We start from the raw sequence: 19,651 nt of genomic DNA on the forward strand, positions 1-19,651 counted from the left end.
TTGGAACTATCAATAGAACAATAACCCTCTCAAGAATGATGAATAGAAATAGGGTAAACACATGGAAGCTCTCTCAAGTTCTCCCTCTCTTTTTTCTCTTCTCAAACCCCAGCTAGATTTTCAAAGCATTTCTTCAACCACAGATCTTCTTGCATTTGATGGAGATTGTAGCACTCAAGAATGATTGATAGCTTATTTCCCATTTCGTTCCTCTCATTTCTCTCCTCTCTTCTCTATCTTCTATTCTATTCTCCACAGATTTCTTATTCATTTCTTCTCAGAAATCCCGCTTTAAACATGACAAAAAACAAGCTATTTTCTGCTCTGGTTGAACCGTGTGTGGTTGGACCAGTTTCTGTGCACTACCGGAAAAATGACCATATCTTTCTCATTTGCTGTTGGATTGACTTGATTCCAGCGACATTGGAAAGAAGACTTGAGCTCTGCAATTTCATGGTTTAAGCTTCAACCCATGCAGTGAAGAATACCTTGAAAAACGTGCTGCAAGTTGCTGTATGTGCAAACATAGTATTCTGGTCACAGCTCTGGGATGGACATTCGAAATGGTTTCTCCCTCGTCCGAACTCCGATTGAGGTGAGACTTAAGGCACTTGAATCTCCATTTTTTTTTTGGCCCGAACTTCTCTGGGCCCCGGGTCAGCCCTTAGATTTTATTAAAATCCACCAAATAATTAAAGAATACAAGAGGGGGACAGGCCGCCTTACCTCAGCCCATAGCTCACATCACTAACTGCCCTCAGAGGGTAAATCCCACTCCCTATGCAAAAAATAAACTGCACATTAAAACCCAAAGACAGGCATTCCTGCCTTGTCCTCTCTGATAATACCTGTGAGTCCCCCACTCGGCAGCCTGTCCTGGTAAAACGTGGCAGAAGCACCTACTTCACAAGCGTGATTGGCCAACCAATCCGCTGCTCTATTGCTCTCGCGAAACGCAAAGGCCACATTAGCCTGTGTTGCTGAGATCAGCTCCATCGCTTCATTGAACCAGTACCAACCCTTCCAGGATAAGCACTTCTTTTGGTTGATCATTCTCACCGTGGTTGATCATTCTCACCGTGGCGGCAGAGTCAGAGTTAACCACAACCCTCTTCAACTGGAGGTCCTGGCACAGTCGCAAACCATCTCTCAGGGCCCTGAGCTCTGCTAAAGAGTTTGTGCAGACTCCGTAAAAGTTTGCAAAAGCTGCCAGCACCTCCATTCCCGTCTCTAATCACACCACCCCCCCTTCCCTGACTGGGATTTCCTTTACAAGCATCATCCACATTCAATTTAACAGAGCAAAAAGGAGGGCACCAATATATGGGTCGGGGCAGTTTCAGCGTTAATGGAGGCGCCGAAATACCAAACCATTGAAGAATTAAGTCGTTCCTTGCGGATCCCTGCCTTTCTGACTTGGGAGGCATGCTCACCTCCTTAACCTAGCCTTTCACCCGCTCTATAATGGCAGCCGCAGTTCGCCGTCTCTCACCGTGCCTCCTGTTGTTCCTCTCTTTCCAAAGCTCCCAACAAATTAAGGCTGGCATAATTCCTGTTATAAAGTCACTCATGCATCTGCTTCCTACAGACTCATGCCACAGCGCAATGCGACTTCTTACATCCTAAGAGGGCAGGAAAGGGATGTCAAAGAGCCTGGCAAAGAAAACCCAAACCTTAACAGCCACCACACCCAGGCCAAGGATGTGCTCCGTTGTTTCCATCTTTGGCTGTCCACAACAGTTGCATCTGGACGCCAAGGGAATACCAAGAGCCATGAGAGATTCGTCAGTGGGAATCCTTCCTGTAAGCAGTTGCCAATTGAAGAAGCCCATTTTTGTGGGCAGCATCTGATTCCAGATCCATTTAGCGAAAGGGACCCTAGGAACTCCTTGCCGGACCTCATTCCAAGCTGACTTTGTTGTGAAACGTCCATCGTTGGCAGGGGACCACACCATGACATCCTCCCTGTCAGAGAGCACAAAGTTCCCCTGAATAATGCTGTTCCTGACTGAGTCTGAATCAATGATGTCTAAAAGATCCTCCCTCCAATTTCCTTCCTCATCCACCGCATCCTTCACACAGAGTTCCGGGTCTACAAGTAGGCCATTATCAACAAAATCAATCAATGGCCCCACCCCCACCCAGTTATCGAGCCAAAGGAGCACTTTACCTTCCCCAAGCAGCCACCTCGACCTTTCCAACATAAACCCCTTGTATTTCAACGAGTTACGCCAGGTTTTGGAAGCATTCCCCTCTGTGCCTGCCAACGCCACATGCACATTTTTAAAATATTTGGCTCTGAAGAACCTGCTCCACTGTGACTGCTCAGATAAAGCTTTCCAGAGGCTTTTAAGCCTGAGCGAGAGGCCTACCTCTTCTAGAAGCCGAATTCCAAGCCCTCCTTCCTCAAGGGGCCTGCAGACCTTTTGCCAATTCACCCAGTGCCTGCGGTTGCCCCATTCAGAGCTACCCCAAAGAAAATTAGCCAAGATCCCATAAATTCTTCAAGTGACTGCTTTTGGCAGGTCCAAAGTGGTGAGAACATGAATGGGCATTGAAGAGAGGACATGCCTAAGCAATGTTACTCTCCCCCCGGTCGACAATAACCTGCCTTTCCAGCCCGCCACCTTACTTCTGATCTTCTCCACTAGCCCATCAAAATACAAATTTTGAGCCTGTCCGAAAAGAGTGGCGCCCCCAGGTATGTGATGGGTAGAGACCTCCTAGGGAAGCCAGTGACCAAACCAACCATACGAGCTGCTGCAGCTGTAGCCCTGTCCCCCACCACAAAGCGGCTTTTTTGCTTGTTGACCATCTGACCTGACAAGCCTTCATATCTTCCAATGAAACCCATTATTTGAATCTCCATTTATTGGGTATTTTAGTTTTAAACATTTGCACAGGAACACAGTACGGTGCTGAAAAATGAAGCCAAATTCAAATGTACATGCACTGTTCTCTGAAAACACAGTGAACCATGCATGTTGTCTACCTGTAACTCTCTCTGAATCACTCCAAATCACTTGACTTCAGTTCCATTAGAAGAGAGATCCTGGCAAATACTCCAACTCTCTTGTTTTAACTTTTGTTAGAAAATCAATGTATCAACTTAAAAAAACCGCTCGAAAAATTCTTGTGGCAATACCATTCTGTGCTGTTACCACATGCTGCTGCCAGTGCCGCGCGACAATATGGAAATGTTTATATCTCTCTCGTCTTGAATCCGATTGATGCGATTCTTGAACTGGTGGAAAGCTGACTCAGAGATCTACATTTCTTATGTTTCAATCTTCTACAAATTCCAACTAGAAGATAGCTCAAAAAATCCTTGAAGATGCTGTACAAGACAGTTACAGTATTCTGAATAGTGTGTACCAAAACTTTTGTCCAACATGTAACTTCCTCGTCCTGCGTGGGATAGACCTGATTCTTGAGACACATTAAAGACACCTCAAAGGGATAAAATTTTTGTTCTTTTGGGTTCAATCTAGAATATTAGTATGAGGTATGAAACTGGGCGTGAAGTCGTCGGATGAGCAGAAACAGAGTGCTGAACTCCCATGTCATTTTTTATGTTTGAACCATAACTTTCAACCATGACATCCAATAAACATGATTCCAGTTGCCAGTGAAAGATGACTTGATTTCCTCAAAATCTCGTGTTTACCAATTCATGGTCTGACCAACATAAAAGAATATGTAACTCATTCAATTAACTGGCTTGACATTTGTTACCTGAGAAAATCAGAGAAGAGAAGAGAAGCTCACATAGCCGTGAGCAGTATATTCAATCAAATAATAAAAGATGTACACAGGGATATATAGGGCTAGGGGCAAAGTAGGAAAACCAGAGAATAAAAAGACCACATAAAATGAGACCCAAAAGGGCTCTCGGTATTAGTGCCAGACGCTAATCCCGAGAGCCATAATGGGCCCACAACTCCTCTTTTCTAACACTCCCCCTCAAGTTGGAGCATATATATCAATCATACCCAACTTCTTACAAATATAATTGATCCGCCCTCTACCTAAAGGGTTTGTAAACACCTCTGCAAGCTGCTCTCCAGTTCTAACATGACTTGGAAGAATAAACCCATTCTGCATCTTCTCACGAACAAAATGGTAGTCAATCTCAATATGCTTCGTCCTCTCATGAAACACAGGATTGGAAGCAATATGAGCTGTTGTCTGATTATCTTACTACAGTTGCATGGGAAAAAGTTTTAAAACCTAACTCAGATAACAACTACTGTATCCACATCAACTCACATGTCAAGTGTGCCATAGCTCTATATTCTGACTCAATGCTGGAATGGGCTACAACACTTTGTTTTTTGCTTTTCCGAGAAACCAGATTTCCTCCAACAAATGTACAGTACCCTGTAGTCGACCTCCTGTCAGTTGGAGATCCTGTCCAATCAGTAACTGAAAATCCTTAAACTCAGTTGTGACCATGATCTCGATATACTATCCCTCTACCTGGAGCTTTTGGAGGTAGCATAAAATACAGATGACAACATCCCAATGAGAAGTCCGAGGAGAAGAGAGAAACTGGCTTACCATACTAACAGGAAAAGCAATATCTGGTCGGGTAACTGTTAAATAGCTCAACTTACCTACCAATATTCTATTCCTCTCAGGATCATCAAGTACATCTCCTCCTTCAGTAGTTAAGTTTCACATTGTGATCCATAGGAGAGTCAATAGGCTTGGACCCAAGCATGTCTGTTCCAGTAAGTAAATCCAAAACGCAATTTCTTTGTGAAAAAAAAACTCCCTTATGAGATTGATCCACTTCAATTCCCAAAAAATACTTCAACTTTCCCAAATCCTTGGTCTAAAATTTCTATTGAAGATATGACTTTAAATCCACAATACCTACTGAATCATCACCAGTAATGATAATATCAACAACATATACTATCAAAAAAATCCTCACTATACGTTTGTAGAAGAAGAGTGATCACCATCACACCTAGACAGACCAAACTCAAGAACAACTTCAGCAAAGCTACCAAACCACGCACGAGGAGACTGTTTCAGTCCATACAAGGACTTTTTCAGCATACAAACCAGACCAGACTCCCTATGAGCAACAAATCCTGGTAGTTGTTCCATATATACCTCTTCATGCAAAGTACCATGCAAAAAAGTAGTTTTGACATCCAGTTGAAACAAGGGAATGATTAGAGACATCAAGAGAAATTAGAATATGAACGGAAGCTAGTTTGGTAATAGGAAAAAAAGTATCTAAATAATAGACACCATACACATGTGCATAACCCTTCGCCACAAATCTCACTTTCAACCGAGCAAGAGAACCATTAGGGTTAACCTTCACGGCATATACCCACCTACAGCCAATGGCAATCTTCCCCTAAGGCAGCGGAACAAGTTCCCAAGTTTGATTCACTTTTAAAGCCAACAATTATTCTTCCATAGCTGTCCTCCAACCAGGACTAGATAATGCTTCTTCCATAGACTTAGGTAGGGGATGGGCCTCAACAATGGACAAAAAAGAACGAAAAGGATAAGACAAACCAGAATAAGAAACATAATTAGAAATAGAATGCTGAGTACAGCTATGAGCACCTTTCCGTTTGGCTATAGGGAGATCAAGATAAAAAACAATAGGGTCAGCTGGAGGAGTACTCTCATCAGGACCCACTGTGGAAGAAGATGTGACAGAGTCCGGAAGTACAGGAGGGGCAGCAGCTACCATCAGGACCAATTGCTTCAGCGGGAGCTGCTATCGGTATTGAAAACGTCCTTAGTTCCTCAAACCATTCCGTGGCACGAAATCCATCATTGGCTAAACAATCATTTGATTATGCTATTTTGGGCTTTGCTCTAACCGAAGCTATTGTATCGCGGCTATCGCCTGCTGTGGAAGAAGACGTGACAGAGTCTGTAAGTATAGGAGGGACAGCAACTACCATTGGTTTTCGACTGTAAACATTGGTGACAGGAGGGCGTTGACGAGGAGCAATTCAAGCAGGACCCTGTGGCAAAGTAGACTGAATAATATAGACAGGAAAATCACCATCTAACTCGGGTGCATCAATTGGTTCAACATGATATGGAGTGGATTCAAAGAAAGACACATCAACCGTGACAAAACATTTAAGCAAAATAGGAGAGTAACACCGATACCCTTTCTGGGTACGTGAGTAACCAAGAAAAATGCATTTGATAGCTTTAGGATTCAATTTAGACAATCCTTGCCGATGATCACGAGTGAAACACACACATCCAAAATATGAGGAGGTAATGTAAACAACGGTTTAGTAGGAAACAACAAGGAATGAGGGATTCCTCCCTTCAAAACAGAAGATGGCATGCGATTAATAAGATAACAGACTGTCATCACAGCATCAGCCCAAAAAGTTTTGGGGACTTTCATCTTAAATAACATAGAACGAGTAACTTCCATTAAATGCCGATTCTTCCTTTTAGCCACACCATTCTGTTGAGGTGTGTCAGAATAGGAAGACTGATGGATTATACCATGCTGAAAAAGGAGCCAAAAATATAATTTTTTGCATTGTCACTACGCAAAATTTTCACACAAACACCAAATTGGGTATGAGAAACAATGCACAAAAAATAGAGAGTAACTCGGAACAATTTTTCATTAAATATAACCATGTAACCCTTGAATAGTCATCAACAAATGTAACAAAATATTTGAAACCCAAATTTGAAGTAACAGGACAAGGACCCCATACATCCGAATGAACTAAAGAAAACGGACAAGCTGAACACTTACTGACTCTAGGGGGATAACTCACACAATGAAGTTTCCCAAACTGACACGACTTACATTCAAGACTAGAAAGAGACATAAAACTAGGATCTAATTTTTTAAGACTCTCCAACGATGAATGACCAAGCCGGCAATAAATTTGGTGATGAGAAGCCATACCGGAGCCAACAACAGAGTAAGAACCGTCAAGCAGATACAACCCTTGACTCCCGTCCTCTACCAATCATCTTCCTTGTAGCAAGATCTTGAAAGACAAAAGAATCGGGATAAAATGTCACAGGACAGTTGAAGGCTTTGGTCAATTTACTAACAGACATAAGGTTAAAAGGAAAACTGGGAAGGTAGAGAACAGAAGACAAGGATAGAGATGAACTAGGATGAACAGTGTCAGTGCCTTTAACCTTTGCTAAGTACCCATCAGCTAAAGTAACACTGGAAGATGACGGAGACAGAGAAGAAAAGATACCTGACATTCCAGACATGTGATCAGATGCCCCTGAATCAATAATACAAGGACGAGGTGTAGTAGAAAGACAAACAGTTGCATTACCTGTCCTCACTAGAGTAGCAATCGAAGAAGTGGGCTGTGAAATCTGGAACTGATTGTACCGTGCAAACTCCTCCTCTGACATTACGACTACCTTACCCTCAGAGGGTTGAGGCTGAGGGACTGAATCACTACTATTAGCAGAATTAGCCAACTGCTGTTGTGCTGGTTTCCCATGGAGCTTCCAACAAAACCTATGAATGTGACCAGGTTGGCCACAATGATGGCAAGTCCGTACAGTACCCGAGCCATCAGAAGAAGTACCATACTGGCCAAAAGCTTGTCGATTTTGACCCCTTCCTGTGCCTCGACCACCACCACGGCCACCTCCATGGCCACGGCCTCCCTCACGGCTTCCACCATCTTCTCGTCCACCTACACCAGCCCCTGTTTGTGACACAAGGGCAGAACTCTCAACTATAGGTGTAGCATCACGAGAACTCTCACGAGATACTCGAACTCGAGAAAAGGTATCCATGAGTAAGGCAACAGTTTCACCACCAAGGATCTGTGATCTAACCGACTCAAATTCCTGTCCAAGTCCTCCCAAAAAATCCATAACGGCCAATTGCTCTCTTTGCTTCTGTATCTGTTTCACATCAGAAGAGATAGAAAGGAGTGAATGTAACTCTTTATACATCCTCTTGTAGTCAGCAAAATATTGAGTGATAGAGCGTCCCTTCCTCTCAGTCCGATAGAATTTCTTAGACAATTCATAAATTCGAGACAAGTTGTTTTGGCCAGAATATAAAACTCCTAAATAATCCCATAGTTCCTTCACAGTATTGATGTGAGTAACCCAATCCACTATATGATTCTCCATCGAATTCAACATCTGTCCAAGGATTTTGGCATCAATAGTATCCCATGTCGGATCACCAACAGGTTTGGTTCCTTTTAAATGTGCCTGCTGATCACGACCTGTCAAAACAAGGTTCCCAATTTTTCTCCACTGCTGAAAATTTGTGATACCCTCAAGTTTCTTTTTCGTAATCCGATTGGAGGATGAGGACACAACCTCCGTAATCACTGCATTCTTCTGATCATAATCACCCATACTGTCCCCTTGGAGATAATACCAATGGAATCACCAAAAAATTGATAGACAACCAATCGGCAACCTGCTGCCACCAATCTGATCGAGTATTACACCACACACACCAATCTAATCACCACAAATTGAAAAGAAGTAACAAACCAGCAACCTGCTTCTATCAACTCTTCACACTCACCACCATAAATACCAAAAAATAGCAATCCAGCAACCTGCGGTCATCAATCCTTCACAAAGAGCACCATAAACACCATCCAAAATCTGCTTTTGTGTTGTAGAATAAGCAGATTTAATCCATCATCAATGTTATCGAACCCGCAGCCAAAGAACAAATGAAAAGAAGGGGTGAAACCACCGCTGTTCTTAAGATCGCAGACCTCTGGTTAGGTTAACCAGAAATCGCAGAAAAGGAAAAGGGAAAAGAGAAGAAAAGAAGAAAGACGGAAAGGGGAATCTCGCAAGTTGTGCACCAGTCTTAGTGGATCTGCTCTGATACCATGTTACCTGCGAAAATCAAAGAAGAGAAGAGAAGCACACACAGCCGTGAGCACTATATTCAATCAAATAATAAAAGATGTACAAGGGGATATATAGGGCTAGGGGCAAAGTAGGAAAACCAGAGAATAAAAAGACCACATAACACGAGACCCAAAAGGGCTCTTGGTATTAGCGCCAGGCACTAATCCCGAGACCCATAATGGGCCCACAACACCTCTTTTCTAACAACATGAAACCTGAGATCTGCTCACTTCAACCAAGACATCCACCTCAACTCCATCAAGCAACATCACCTCATGCACTAAGGACTTGCACATGCCTCCTCAGCGCGCCAATCACATTTTTTAACTGCCAACTGACGATGATGCCATTGTACCAACCCTACTGCCAACTGTAAGCTATTCCAATTAAGCCATCCATCTCACTGACACTGACAATGACAACTGTACATGATGCCTTGCCAACTATACCATCTCAGCACTATCTATTGCCATATCACCTGCTCAGTAGACTGCTACTCAATGAACTGCACATCTCCATAGGACTCACCTTAACTCTTCTGCTCTGCTGCCCTGCCTGACACAGTGTGTTGACAACAATGACAACAACACCTGCTGGTGTGGCCAACACAAATCAGACCATCCTCTTGGTAAACCAAAAAAAGATTACTCTCTGCTATTTATTAATCTTTCAAGAATCAGAAAATATTCAAAATATGTATAACCATTATCTTGACTATGATTAATTAATGGGAAAAGAAATACTAAAACAAAGCATATATTAGAGTATGAAAAGATGCTTCCTCCCACTATTGGGAAGTTTACATTTTGAAAACATCTAGATGAGTAGAACCAAAACAAAGCTTATATTAGAGTATGAAAAGATGCTTCCTCCCACTATTGGGAACTTAAAATTTTGAAAACATCTAGATGAATAGAACTACAATGGAGAAAAACCCAACATGGACCAGATAACATAATTGAGACACCCAATGATCTCTTAATCAGTCACATTGGTAATATCAGTCCTACATGTGGTTTTCAAATCAGACCATCCTCTTGGTAAACCACAAAAAAATATTCTATTTATTAATCTCACTGTACTTTATACAGGCCTTAAAGAACATCTTTCTATAAATTCTTCCATCTAAGAGATGTCTTCCCAAAAAAAAAAAAATCTGCTATTTATTAATCTCTCAAGTATCATAAAATATTCAAAATATGTATATCTGTTATCTTGACTATGATTCGTTAATGGGAAAAGAAATTCTAAAACAAAGCTAATATTAGAGTATGAAAAGATGCTTGCTCCCACTGGAATAAAATCCTGGTTTTGCCTCTGCATGCTTTCATCTTCATGCAATGCAAAAGCAATCAGTTCCCAATGTTCTTTTAAATAACCGTGAGCAACACTTGTAAGTTACATATGTTTATAATACACATTTGCAAATTTATATAAATTTATTTCAAACTTCTTTTGCAATTTACTGTCCATTGCCTTTTGGATCAAATATTACAATTGTAAGTGAAATTCAAGCTTCTGTATAGGTATGCATTTCTTTCTTTTTTTTGCTTTTCCTATTGGTGATCATGTGCATTGCAATCAATCGAGAGTCAATCTGACCTAAAAGTGGGATAAAGAGAAAGGAAATATGAACGAATAGCATTTGTCAATTTTGTTTTCTTTGAATATCCCTGCCCTATGGGGTTATCAAATCAATGAAAATTTGCAATTTTAGTATAGGTTCTTGCATATTGTTGTTGCTACTTGCTACTTGCTACATTCAATTATTTCATTGTATTTTATTTCATTGTATTTTAACTTTGATGGTTTGTATTTTACACTCCTTGCCTCTTCCAGTGATTGTTCTTTGAGGGAAGCAGCTTCAACAGCTTATGAACGGGTCTGTGCCCCATACCACACATGGGCTGTCAGGACAGCAGTTTTTGCTGGAATGTTTGCTCTTCCAGCAAGGCAGCAACTTATAGAGCAGCTAAATGAAACAGGTGAGTTTTGATCACATGTTCAATAATAACTGTTTGCGTATATAGGTCACTTTTGGAAGAGCAATCTAATCAACCCTTTTCGGTGAGTATTTGGAATGAGTATGAAGCTAGACCACAGTATATATGGGAGCTGATATGGATCTCAACTGTGGGTGCCCGTTGTTTCCTCATGTTTCTGTTTTTCCTATTGGCGTTGTTCTTAATAGTATTTCATTGGTAAATTCACTAGTGCATCCAGAATCCTGCCCAAAGTAAATTGAGGGGCAAGTTGGACTTTTTCACAAGAAAAATACCCTCGGTTAGCTCGTTGGGATCACTGCAACTCAGATGCCTTCATTTCTTTTGGGTTTTCCCTCGCATCTAGGTCAGGCTTTCTTGCATGTCATTCCTACCCATGGTTGAGGGATGATCATGCAGCCAGTAGATTTGCATCTGATATGGGGCGAGATGTAGCAGGGTTCATTTTGGCATCAATGTGTGTGGTCTTCTCTTTGGCATTCTCAAATCCAGTGGGCCAAGGTGCGGAATAGCAAGCTCACATGATATGGCCACTTAGGACTACAATTTCATTTGTTTTTTTGGCACCAGACAGGAAGCAAGCCAACTCCACTCCCCTTTGTATGCCTCTTAAATCAATTATAAATTCTAAGGAACAACTCTTTGAGTAATGTCAATTTCACCAGGATGCACTTTGTTGGAGATCTAGTCTGAGAAGGAATGTGAATTGTGATGATAGTGGATGGAGTAACCCCATTTAGGGAAGAGGAGATTACTGTTCTACCACTCCACGTGTAAAATGGAGGGAAGACCTCTCTTTCAAATTTCTGGACAGTATTACCTAAAAGGTGTAACTTACTGTAATTTCCCTTGATCAGAAAGTAGTCCCAGTTGTTGGTAGGGGTATAGGTCATCCTATGCTACTTCGCCTGCATGGATGACCCCTTACTTTCCCCAAAGTTACTATGCTTATGTATTACTTGAGATCCAAAGTAAACGGATGCAATTGTACTAGTCAAGAAAGCCCAAATCTGGGTATAACTGTACCTTATTTGTATGTTCTATATGTCACTGACAAAGATGAGCCATGAACCAAGCTTTGGACCCAATTTCACCACAGCCCTTGACTGGAATCCAACCCAGGTCAGAATCAGAACCAACTGCGCAAACACTTGTCCTAAACAAATTTCCTTGTAAAGGATCTAATGTTATGATTCACTCCTGGTCTAATGGATGTGGATCAGATCTATTTTTCTGTGTCTCATGCCCCTGCATTTGGGTTTCTATACTTCGGTTTCAATTTTAATTTTCTAGGTAAGTAATTCAAGTACCAATCTATTATATTGCTAGGAAATTCTACATTTCTTTGTGCTTTCCTGTTATTGACCTAGTATGTATACCTTCGTTTTTGCTGCAGACCACTCAGTAGAGAAGGAAATGAGAAGATACATTAATGCCTCCCTCCCAGTAATAGAATTCATCGATAAGCTTTACATCTCAAAGAATATAGACTTGGACTGGTGACCTGAACTGTTGTTGTTTATCTCGTACTGTAGCAGCACTGAAGTCCACCTTTTGCAATTTTGAAAGTGTGATTAGGTGTAAGAAAGTCTGCAGCTTTTTCAAGGCAAAGTCAAACTCCACAGTATATAGCTCATTATTTTCCTCTGATTCTGTGTTCTTTGGATATGTAATACTATTCTGGTTTGTGTGAACTTTGAAACGTTGGTGTTTGATGCCAAGCACTGTCGTGATAGACACAGCTGTGATGCTAAGTATGGTCAGTTGTAATTCATATCTCTAAGTACTCCATATGTAAACAATGTCTCATTACTAGGTTACTTATTTTGATATTGTTCTATGGACACAAATGGAGGATTAAAATATTTTATATTAAACAATGGCAAAATAACATTTTATATTAAATTATGGTAAAATGCTTCCTACATGGCAAGTAAGGCATTGTGTGCATGGTTGGCCTTGTCGCGCAGGATCCAGATCCTCTATTGTCGAGCTGCCCGGCAGGACCATGCTGCCCAGACACGGTACTGCACGCAAAGACCGCCTTACCCCCACTTGGGCAAGGCGTTTGGGCAGGGGTAAGGTGGACATTGCATGCAGCACTGTGTCTGGGCAGCACGGTCCTGTAGGGCAGCTCGGCAGTAGAGGATCCAAATTGTTGTCGCGCATGCATGATGCATTGATAGGAAAAGTATTCGAAGAGCGGATACCGTGGGGTGGCCACTTTTGAGTCAAATTGGCCCATGAGTGTTTACCTGGTAGGTTGGGCCACAATGAGGACCATGTTGGCAGCATGGCACATTTCCGGGTGTGAGAGCAATGACCTGGATTCAAAGGTTTTTTTCTTCATGGTCCTCTTGGGGAATATCGAATATTCTCTTTTATTTGACTTACAGTAGCCACTTAGAATAGGGATCTAGGATCCATATTCATTTCTTTCAAAAGTGATTTCATTTGAATTGGTCTGACTGTAAGATTGGGTATGGGTCAGGTTACGAACTAGAGAAGATGTTAGGAATCGTGATCCACTTAGTTAACCCGGTTTTATGAATTGCTTGGCATTTTATTAGAATAAGAAAAATTTTCTAAGCTAGCACAAACATAAGGAAACACCCACAATTCAAAATCTAAAATTTCTAAAAAGGACGGATAGGAAATTTACATAATTCCAGCCACGATACAGAATGAAAGTTAATGGGTATAGCCGTATAGTACAATTCTATCTAAATGAAGAAAAGGAAAATGTTCTCTGTTGGGGTGCAGGCACATCCAGACACAATGGAAGGTAAAATGACCGTTATACCCCTATGAAAGACAAAAATCCTGTTCCTTGAGATGCCAGCATGTGTAGCCCCGGACGGAGATACATTCCCCCATAAAGAAATGTTAGAATCTTACTTGGATCCAGTCGTACTGCATAAGGTTAGTGGACACGACATAATCATACTGAAAGTAAATGAAAAACACAAAAGGATATGAAGTCCTACAAATGATTATGTTTGTATGTAAGATTTTAAAATTAGTTAGAATGTCCTACAATGCATGAAAATTACAAAAAGTGGATAAAATGATTAAAATGAATTTTAAATATTATGATTCTAACCATAGTTGGAAAATCAGGTTTTGATTGGGGCGAGTCGTCCGAGTAAAGTCAAAATCTTGGAAAACCTGGTCAAGAATTGTGTAGACTAGGTCAAGGTAAAAAATGATGAGATTGGGTCATAAATTGTCCGAGTCAAATAAGACTCGATATTTTTACCCAAGTGATGACAAACTCGGTGAATTTAGCTGGTCTTTTTTAAAAGGGGAATTATTAACATAACAAGGGTCTGTTATTTTTCCAAACATAACAAGACAACAACTACCCTCTTAAAACTACCCTTAGAGACACATATGAAAATAAATTCATGAGGACAAATGAGTGAAATCACATTCACTGTTAAAAATAAAGAAAAAATTCGAAAAAAATAAACCTTTAACTAAATTTCTTAACTAAGGGTTAATTCGTAATTCAACTTCGCCCCTTCTTCCTCTTCCCAGGTCTTAGTGTCTTACACGTTGAATATCGATCTGCCAGCGACCCCTTCATGTTTTCCATCTCGCAACGACCCCAATCGAGGAGGAAACAACTCCAGAGTTAAATCGTAAGTTTAGCACACGATTCCTTCGCCCCTTCTTCCTCTTCCCAGGTCTTACACTTTGAATATCGATCTGCCGGCGACCCTTTCATCTTCTCCATCTCCGACAGCCTTGCAGCGACCCCAATAGAGGAGGAAACAAATCCAGACTCTGCCCTGGTTCTCCTTTTCTATGGTACAAGTGAATCTCTTCCCCAATCCAGACTCTGCCCTGGTTCTCCTTTTCTATGGTACAAGTGAGTCTCTTCCCCAATCCAGACTCTGCCCTGGTTCGCCCCTTCTTTCTTTCTCTCTCTGTGTGAATATTTTTTTTCTGTTGATATTAAGTAATTAATTGAGTAATGTAGAAAGTGAGAGTTTTCCTTAGATGATTTTTTCGTATTTATGTAAGATTCGACCAAGAAATATATCCTGTTCCAAAACAAATCATTATCTGTATAATCCTATCTTATTCCCTGCTTTTACGTGATTGAGCTCTGTTACATTGGATCTCCTTCCTACAAAGCAAATGAGGTTTCAATGAGAGTGCAGTTCAAGTTCGGGATGTTTGACAGGGCCAGAACCCATTTCAAGTGTCAATGTTTCTTTGCATCTGTTGGGTCCTTGAGTATCAGAACTACGTTGCAGTGACTGATTTATATTGGATCAGAGGGTACAAGTATTGGACTTATCTGAGTTTGTTATGTTATTACTCTGATGTAATTTCTACAACTAGCAGGAATTTAGAGTTCACCTTAAGCTGTGGAGTTTGAGTTCTGATGAAGCATGGGAATTCCCTCAAGTAGTGGGAGTTCAATCCAACAGCTCTTGTCAAACATTTTTCTAAAATCGTTTGTTAGTAATCCTAAAGAGACGGGAGCTTCAACTCCCACTACACAAACAGATGCTTAAAATCATTTGGTGGGTCATAACAATATCAAGTTTTGATTTCCAAAACATCTCTTTAATGGAATTCCCAGTTCTAGCACTTTTTAGCCGTATAAATCTAGCTGAAAATCATTGTTGCACCTTTCTATTACCATGCTTCTACATCATTGATACTCCCTTGGCAAATGTATTTGAATTGTATTTTCTACACTTCTGGTTCCCTTCCTGGGTGGTAAAGTTATTTCAATTTAAGTCCCCTTATCGGTCATTTTGTTTATTAGACATTGTCATCAAGATGCCTTCTTCAAATGCCAAAACATTTGGAAAGTTTCAAAGAGCTTTTCCCCCTCAAGAGATATGATAGACTTCAAATTGGTATTTGGTTACCTGTCAAGAAAATTTTCAGCTGTTGGACATAAGAAAATTGGGCATAGTTGATAGAGATCTTCTTTGTGAATTGGTTGGCTTATGGGGCACAATCATTTGCTTTATATTTGTGGTTGTGATTCTCATTAGGTGACTTTGTTCCTACATATTGGTGCGCTAATCCCCACCCCTCCATCCCTCTTACTGCTAAGAGAAATTTAAGCAATTTAAAGTTCAAGAAAAAAAGAAAAAAAAAAGGAAGAGAAACTAACATGTAAAAATTGGAAACTGGTGTGGACACAACATTGATACCAAATTTACATTAATATTTAAGTATTTGGCACACGTGCAACTCCGACACTGAAGCATCTGGATAACATATCACGGCTTCAATAAGGAAACAAGAAGACTCTCCAACTCAGGGAAATCATTAAGCCAAAAAACTAGGATGGGTGGCTGTTCATTGATCGAACCTAACCTTCCCCCCCCCCCCCCCCACCCCCACCCCCACCCCCACCCCCACCCCCACTTTTACTTGTCCTGTAAACATGCTAGAATAGTTAGATTAAGCAACAAAATTGAAAGATATGATTACATATTATTCCTCAATAATCTCTGTTCTTTACTTCCTTAATGTTGTAGACACACAGTAATGTCTTTACTTCCTTAAATGCTGCCCATGAATGACTTTTAATAGAGCAGGACTTGTTCTCAGACTTTATTCAATAATTTTGATGAACTTTGAACTGGTTCTGCTGTTTTCTTGCAATTTTCTTTAATTGCTTTAATAAAAAATCAAGACATCTCTTTTTGAGCAAAAGAGATGAATATGCACTTGTAATTATGGGCTTTGAAACATTGTCATATGATCATTTGTTTGTTAGTAGGTGAGTCTTTAGCTCAAAAAAGGAAGAGCACCTGGGTTTGTTCCCAGGAGATGATGGTTCGAGTCCATCAAGACTCGTATAGCCTTTTCCATTTGGTGGTGTCTTCTTGGTCATTTTAGAGGAAGAAGGTGAGTTTTCTCTTAGGATGTTTTGGACATGGAAAGAGATAAGTGAGATCTTTTTCTTGGAAACTGTTAATTTCTGGAAAGATGCTTTTACATTTTGCTTATCATTTCCACAGTAGTATCAAACTGTTCGTCATATGTTTATATGTTTCAGTACAGTACAGTTGCTCAGATCCAGGTCCTGAGTCGGGTTCATGCAATTCTTCTTTCATTAAAGTGCTCAGACTTGATGAAGGTGAAAGGGAAGTGGTTGCTTTGATAGCAATGGTATTTGGGTACAGGTTATTGGGCTATTTCTGGATTTTTTATCCTCTGCTGTCCGCTGCAGGGTGCTGTCCCCTTACATGGGGGCGAAATGACCATATAACCTCCCTGCCCAAACACACTGCCCGAGGGGAGGTTATATGGTCATTTCACCCCCATGTGAGGGGACAGCACCCTGCTGTCTGGTCAGCGGACAGCAGAGGATAAAGATTCGCTATTTCTTGCTACGGGGAATGAAATTGAGGGCCAGTTCAGCTTGCTTCACAAGAAAGTGAAAATTCTCTACTGGCATTGATACATTACTACTTAAAAGCTTGTCATTTCCTTTAATATGGATTTACGGAGATAATCATTAACCTATCAGTATTGTACCAACTGAACGGTTTCACTACTTTCTGATCACCAGCTGAAGCGCCCATCATGAATCCAAATCCAAAACCCAGAATTGAAAATAATCATTAACCTATCAGTATTGTTGTGTTTCTGGTCAGATCATTCCATATATTCCTCCTTTTTAACTCTACAACTAGGCTAAGTAACAAAAAAATAAAAATTAAAGGCTGAGTTTTTATGCAGCAGCAAGCTTTAGTGCATCTGCCACTGCCAAGATCAGTGTAGATGCTTCCCTTGTTGGAGAAATCATTGGAATAGCTTGTGACATTATTCGTTCAACAGTAGATGCCATGAACACCTCCTCCGGCAGCAAGCAATTTCACGACAAAGCTGTGTGAGAACTTTGCTAAGGGATGCATCTCTTGCTGAGTTTATGCTATCGATGCATTTAAGCAATAATGTATGCTCCTAAGCCCAATACTACTAACATCCCTGTTGAAGTATATCGAGTACAGGGGAGAAGAGGAATTCTCAATTCTCAAGATTCCTATCTCCATCTTCATGTGTTTCTCCTAGTTTGAGTCTCTGTCTTATTTTCCTTGTTCTAGTTTGAGTTGTTATTTTATTTCTCTGTTTCTATTGTAATTAGGAATTTCCCTTCTTATTGTAACAAATTATTATAAATACAAACAAGGTGAGAGAGGCTGTCATATTCGACAGTTCTCTTCTCTTACTCTCTTCTTCTCATAGCCTTGTAACTCATTTGCTTTTTGTATGAGAGTCTTTAACTCAAACTGGTAGAGCACTTGGGGATTACCCAAGAGATGGTGGTTCGAATCCATCAAGACTCATTGAAATTTCTTATAGCCAATTTTTCTAATTCCAATGGCATGAGTGCAAATGACAATTCTCATGCATGCAACATTGTACAATTGAAAATATGGGCAACGTAAGATCCATTTGAGTCATGAATGATCATGGATGCAGAGGCCGGCATTCAAAGGTGAGGTTGACATTTAAAGGCCCTGACTCTCTAGAAAGTGACTGTTGGTCGACGTTCCTATCTTAAATGTTTGATTCTCGAGGAAAAGAAAGTTTACCAGTTCCTCTGGTCTGCTTGTGAACGAAGTGAGAGGCACTGTGAGGAGAAGTGTTTGCGAGAGAGGCCGAGAGAGAGAGAGAGGGGCATTATGGGTTGGCATGTATTTGTCGTTGTTAGTCCTAATGCCTCTGTCTTGAAACAGTAAAGAGCTACATTTTGCTTCTTTTTTCCCCTTTTCCTGGAATCATAGTTGGGTTTCTTTTCTTCCTGTACTTCTTTTTCCTTCTGAGTTTCTACTCATGTTGGGTCTTGCAATTATAAAGTTGGAAGTCTGAATAAGAATAGCTTGGGAACTACGATAAACTTGATGAAGATTTGTTTCATTTCATTTCTTTTTTGGTATATATAAGCTTGATATGATCTGAGAATTAAGTGGAGTTGCCCGAAATTTAGATTTGAGATTTTCCTGGTGGGGGAATTAATTATCAGATACAGTAAGGACTTTGATTGATCAACTGAGAAATTATGCAAAAAGAGCCAGATATGGAGAAAGCTCACGATGGTGCTTAATCTTTCAGTGAGGAAATAAAAATGTTAAAATTTTCAGGTTAGTATTAAGAAAGTGCTAAATATCAAACCTTAATATTGTGATAAGGCAGACATTTCTAAGCCAGTGGTTGTGTTATAAGTAGTTATAGGCACTAGAGTTTGACGTTGTTTTTTTTCCCCAATCAAATTCCTCTACAACTTATGGAAATTGATGGAATGAGTAATTAGATCTAATAATCAATTGAAACTCTTGTTGTGAGTCACACTAATTGTTCTTTTTTCTTTTTCCTATATTCCATTTTTTTTTTTTGAGACAAAGATGTTCCATGATCAACTTGTGTTAGATAATTTTTGCTACTGTATATTGTAATAATTTTTGCTACTAGATTTGCATGTAGTAGAGTTGCATCAGTTTTTTGTTAGCCGTCCAAGAGGGTATATTTGAACCTGATCAAATTATTTAGCGCATCCATTAATAGTTTTTTTTTCTACTCTTATGTGTGTTTATATGTGGATGGTAGATTAGGATGGATCTTGTATTTTTATGCTGCATAGAACTAGATAATGACAGATAGACGAAATGGATGTTTTTTTGCTCCTGTCAAAGGTAATTGCACTTTTCGAGGCCATTCTGGACTTCGCTAGGCCTGATTACGGTGACCATTGACATTTACCTCAAGGTAAATTTCAG

At 40.4% G+C, this 19,651-nt stretch overlaps 1 protein-coding gene across 1 annotated transcript in view; it reads left to right on the top strand.

Moving 5' to 3' along the window:
• LOC122661513 (ACD11 homolog protein-like) overlaps nucleotides 1-12,612 on the top strand; it is a 31,921-nt gene extending 19,309 nt beyond the window's left edge. Inside the window, exons 3-4 of the mRNA XM_043856928.1 lie at nucleotides 10,726-10,871; nucleotides 12,286-12,612. Coding sequence (XP_043712863.1) covers nucleotides 10,726-10,871; nucleotides 12,286-12,392 — 253 coding nt within the window. The 3' untranslated portion in view covers nucleotides 12,393-12,612. The remainder of the gene's footprint in view (nucleotides 1-10,725; nucleotides 10,872-12,285) is intronic.
• The last annotated feature ends 7,039 nt before the right edge of the window (nucleotides 12,613-19,651 follow it).

Source organism: Telopea speciosissima, chromosome 1 (genome assembly GCF_018873765.1).
Source record: "Telopea speciosissima isolate NSW1024214 ecotype Mountain lineage chromosome 1, Tspe_v1, whole genome shotgun sequence".
NCBI classification, from domain to species: domain Eukaryota; kingdom Viridiplantae; phylum Streptophyta; class Magnoliopsida; order Proteales; family Proteaceae; genus Telopea; species Telopea speciosissima.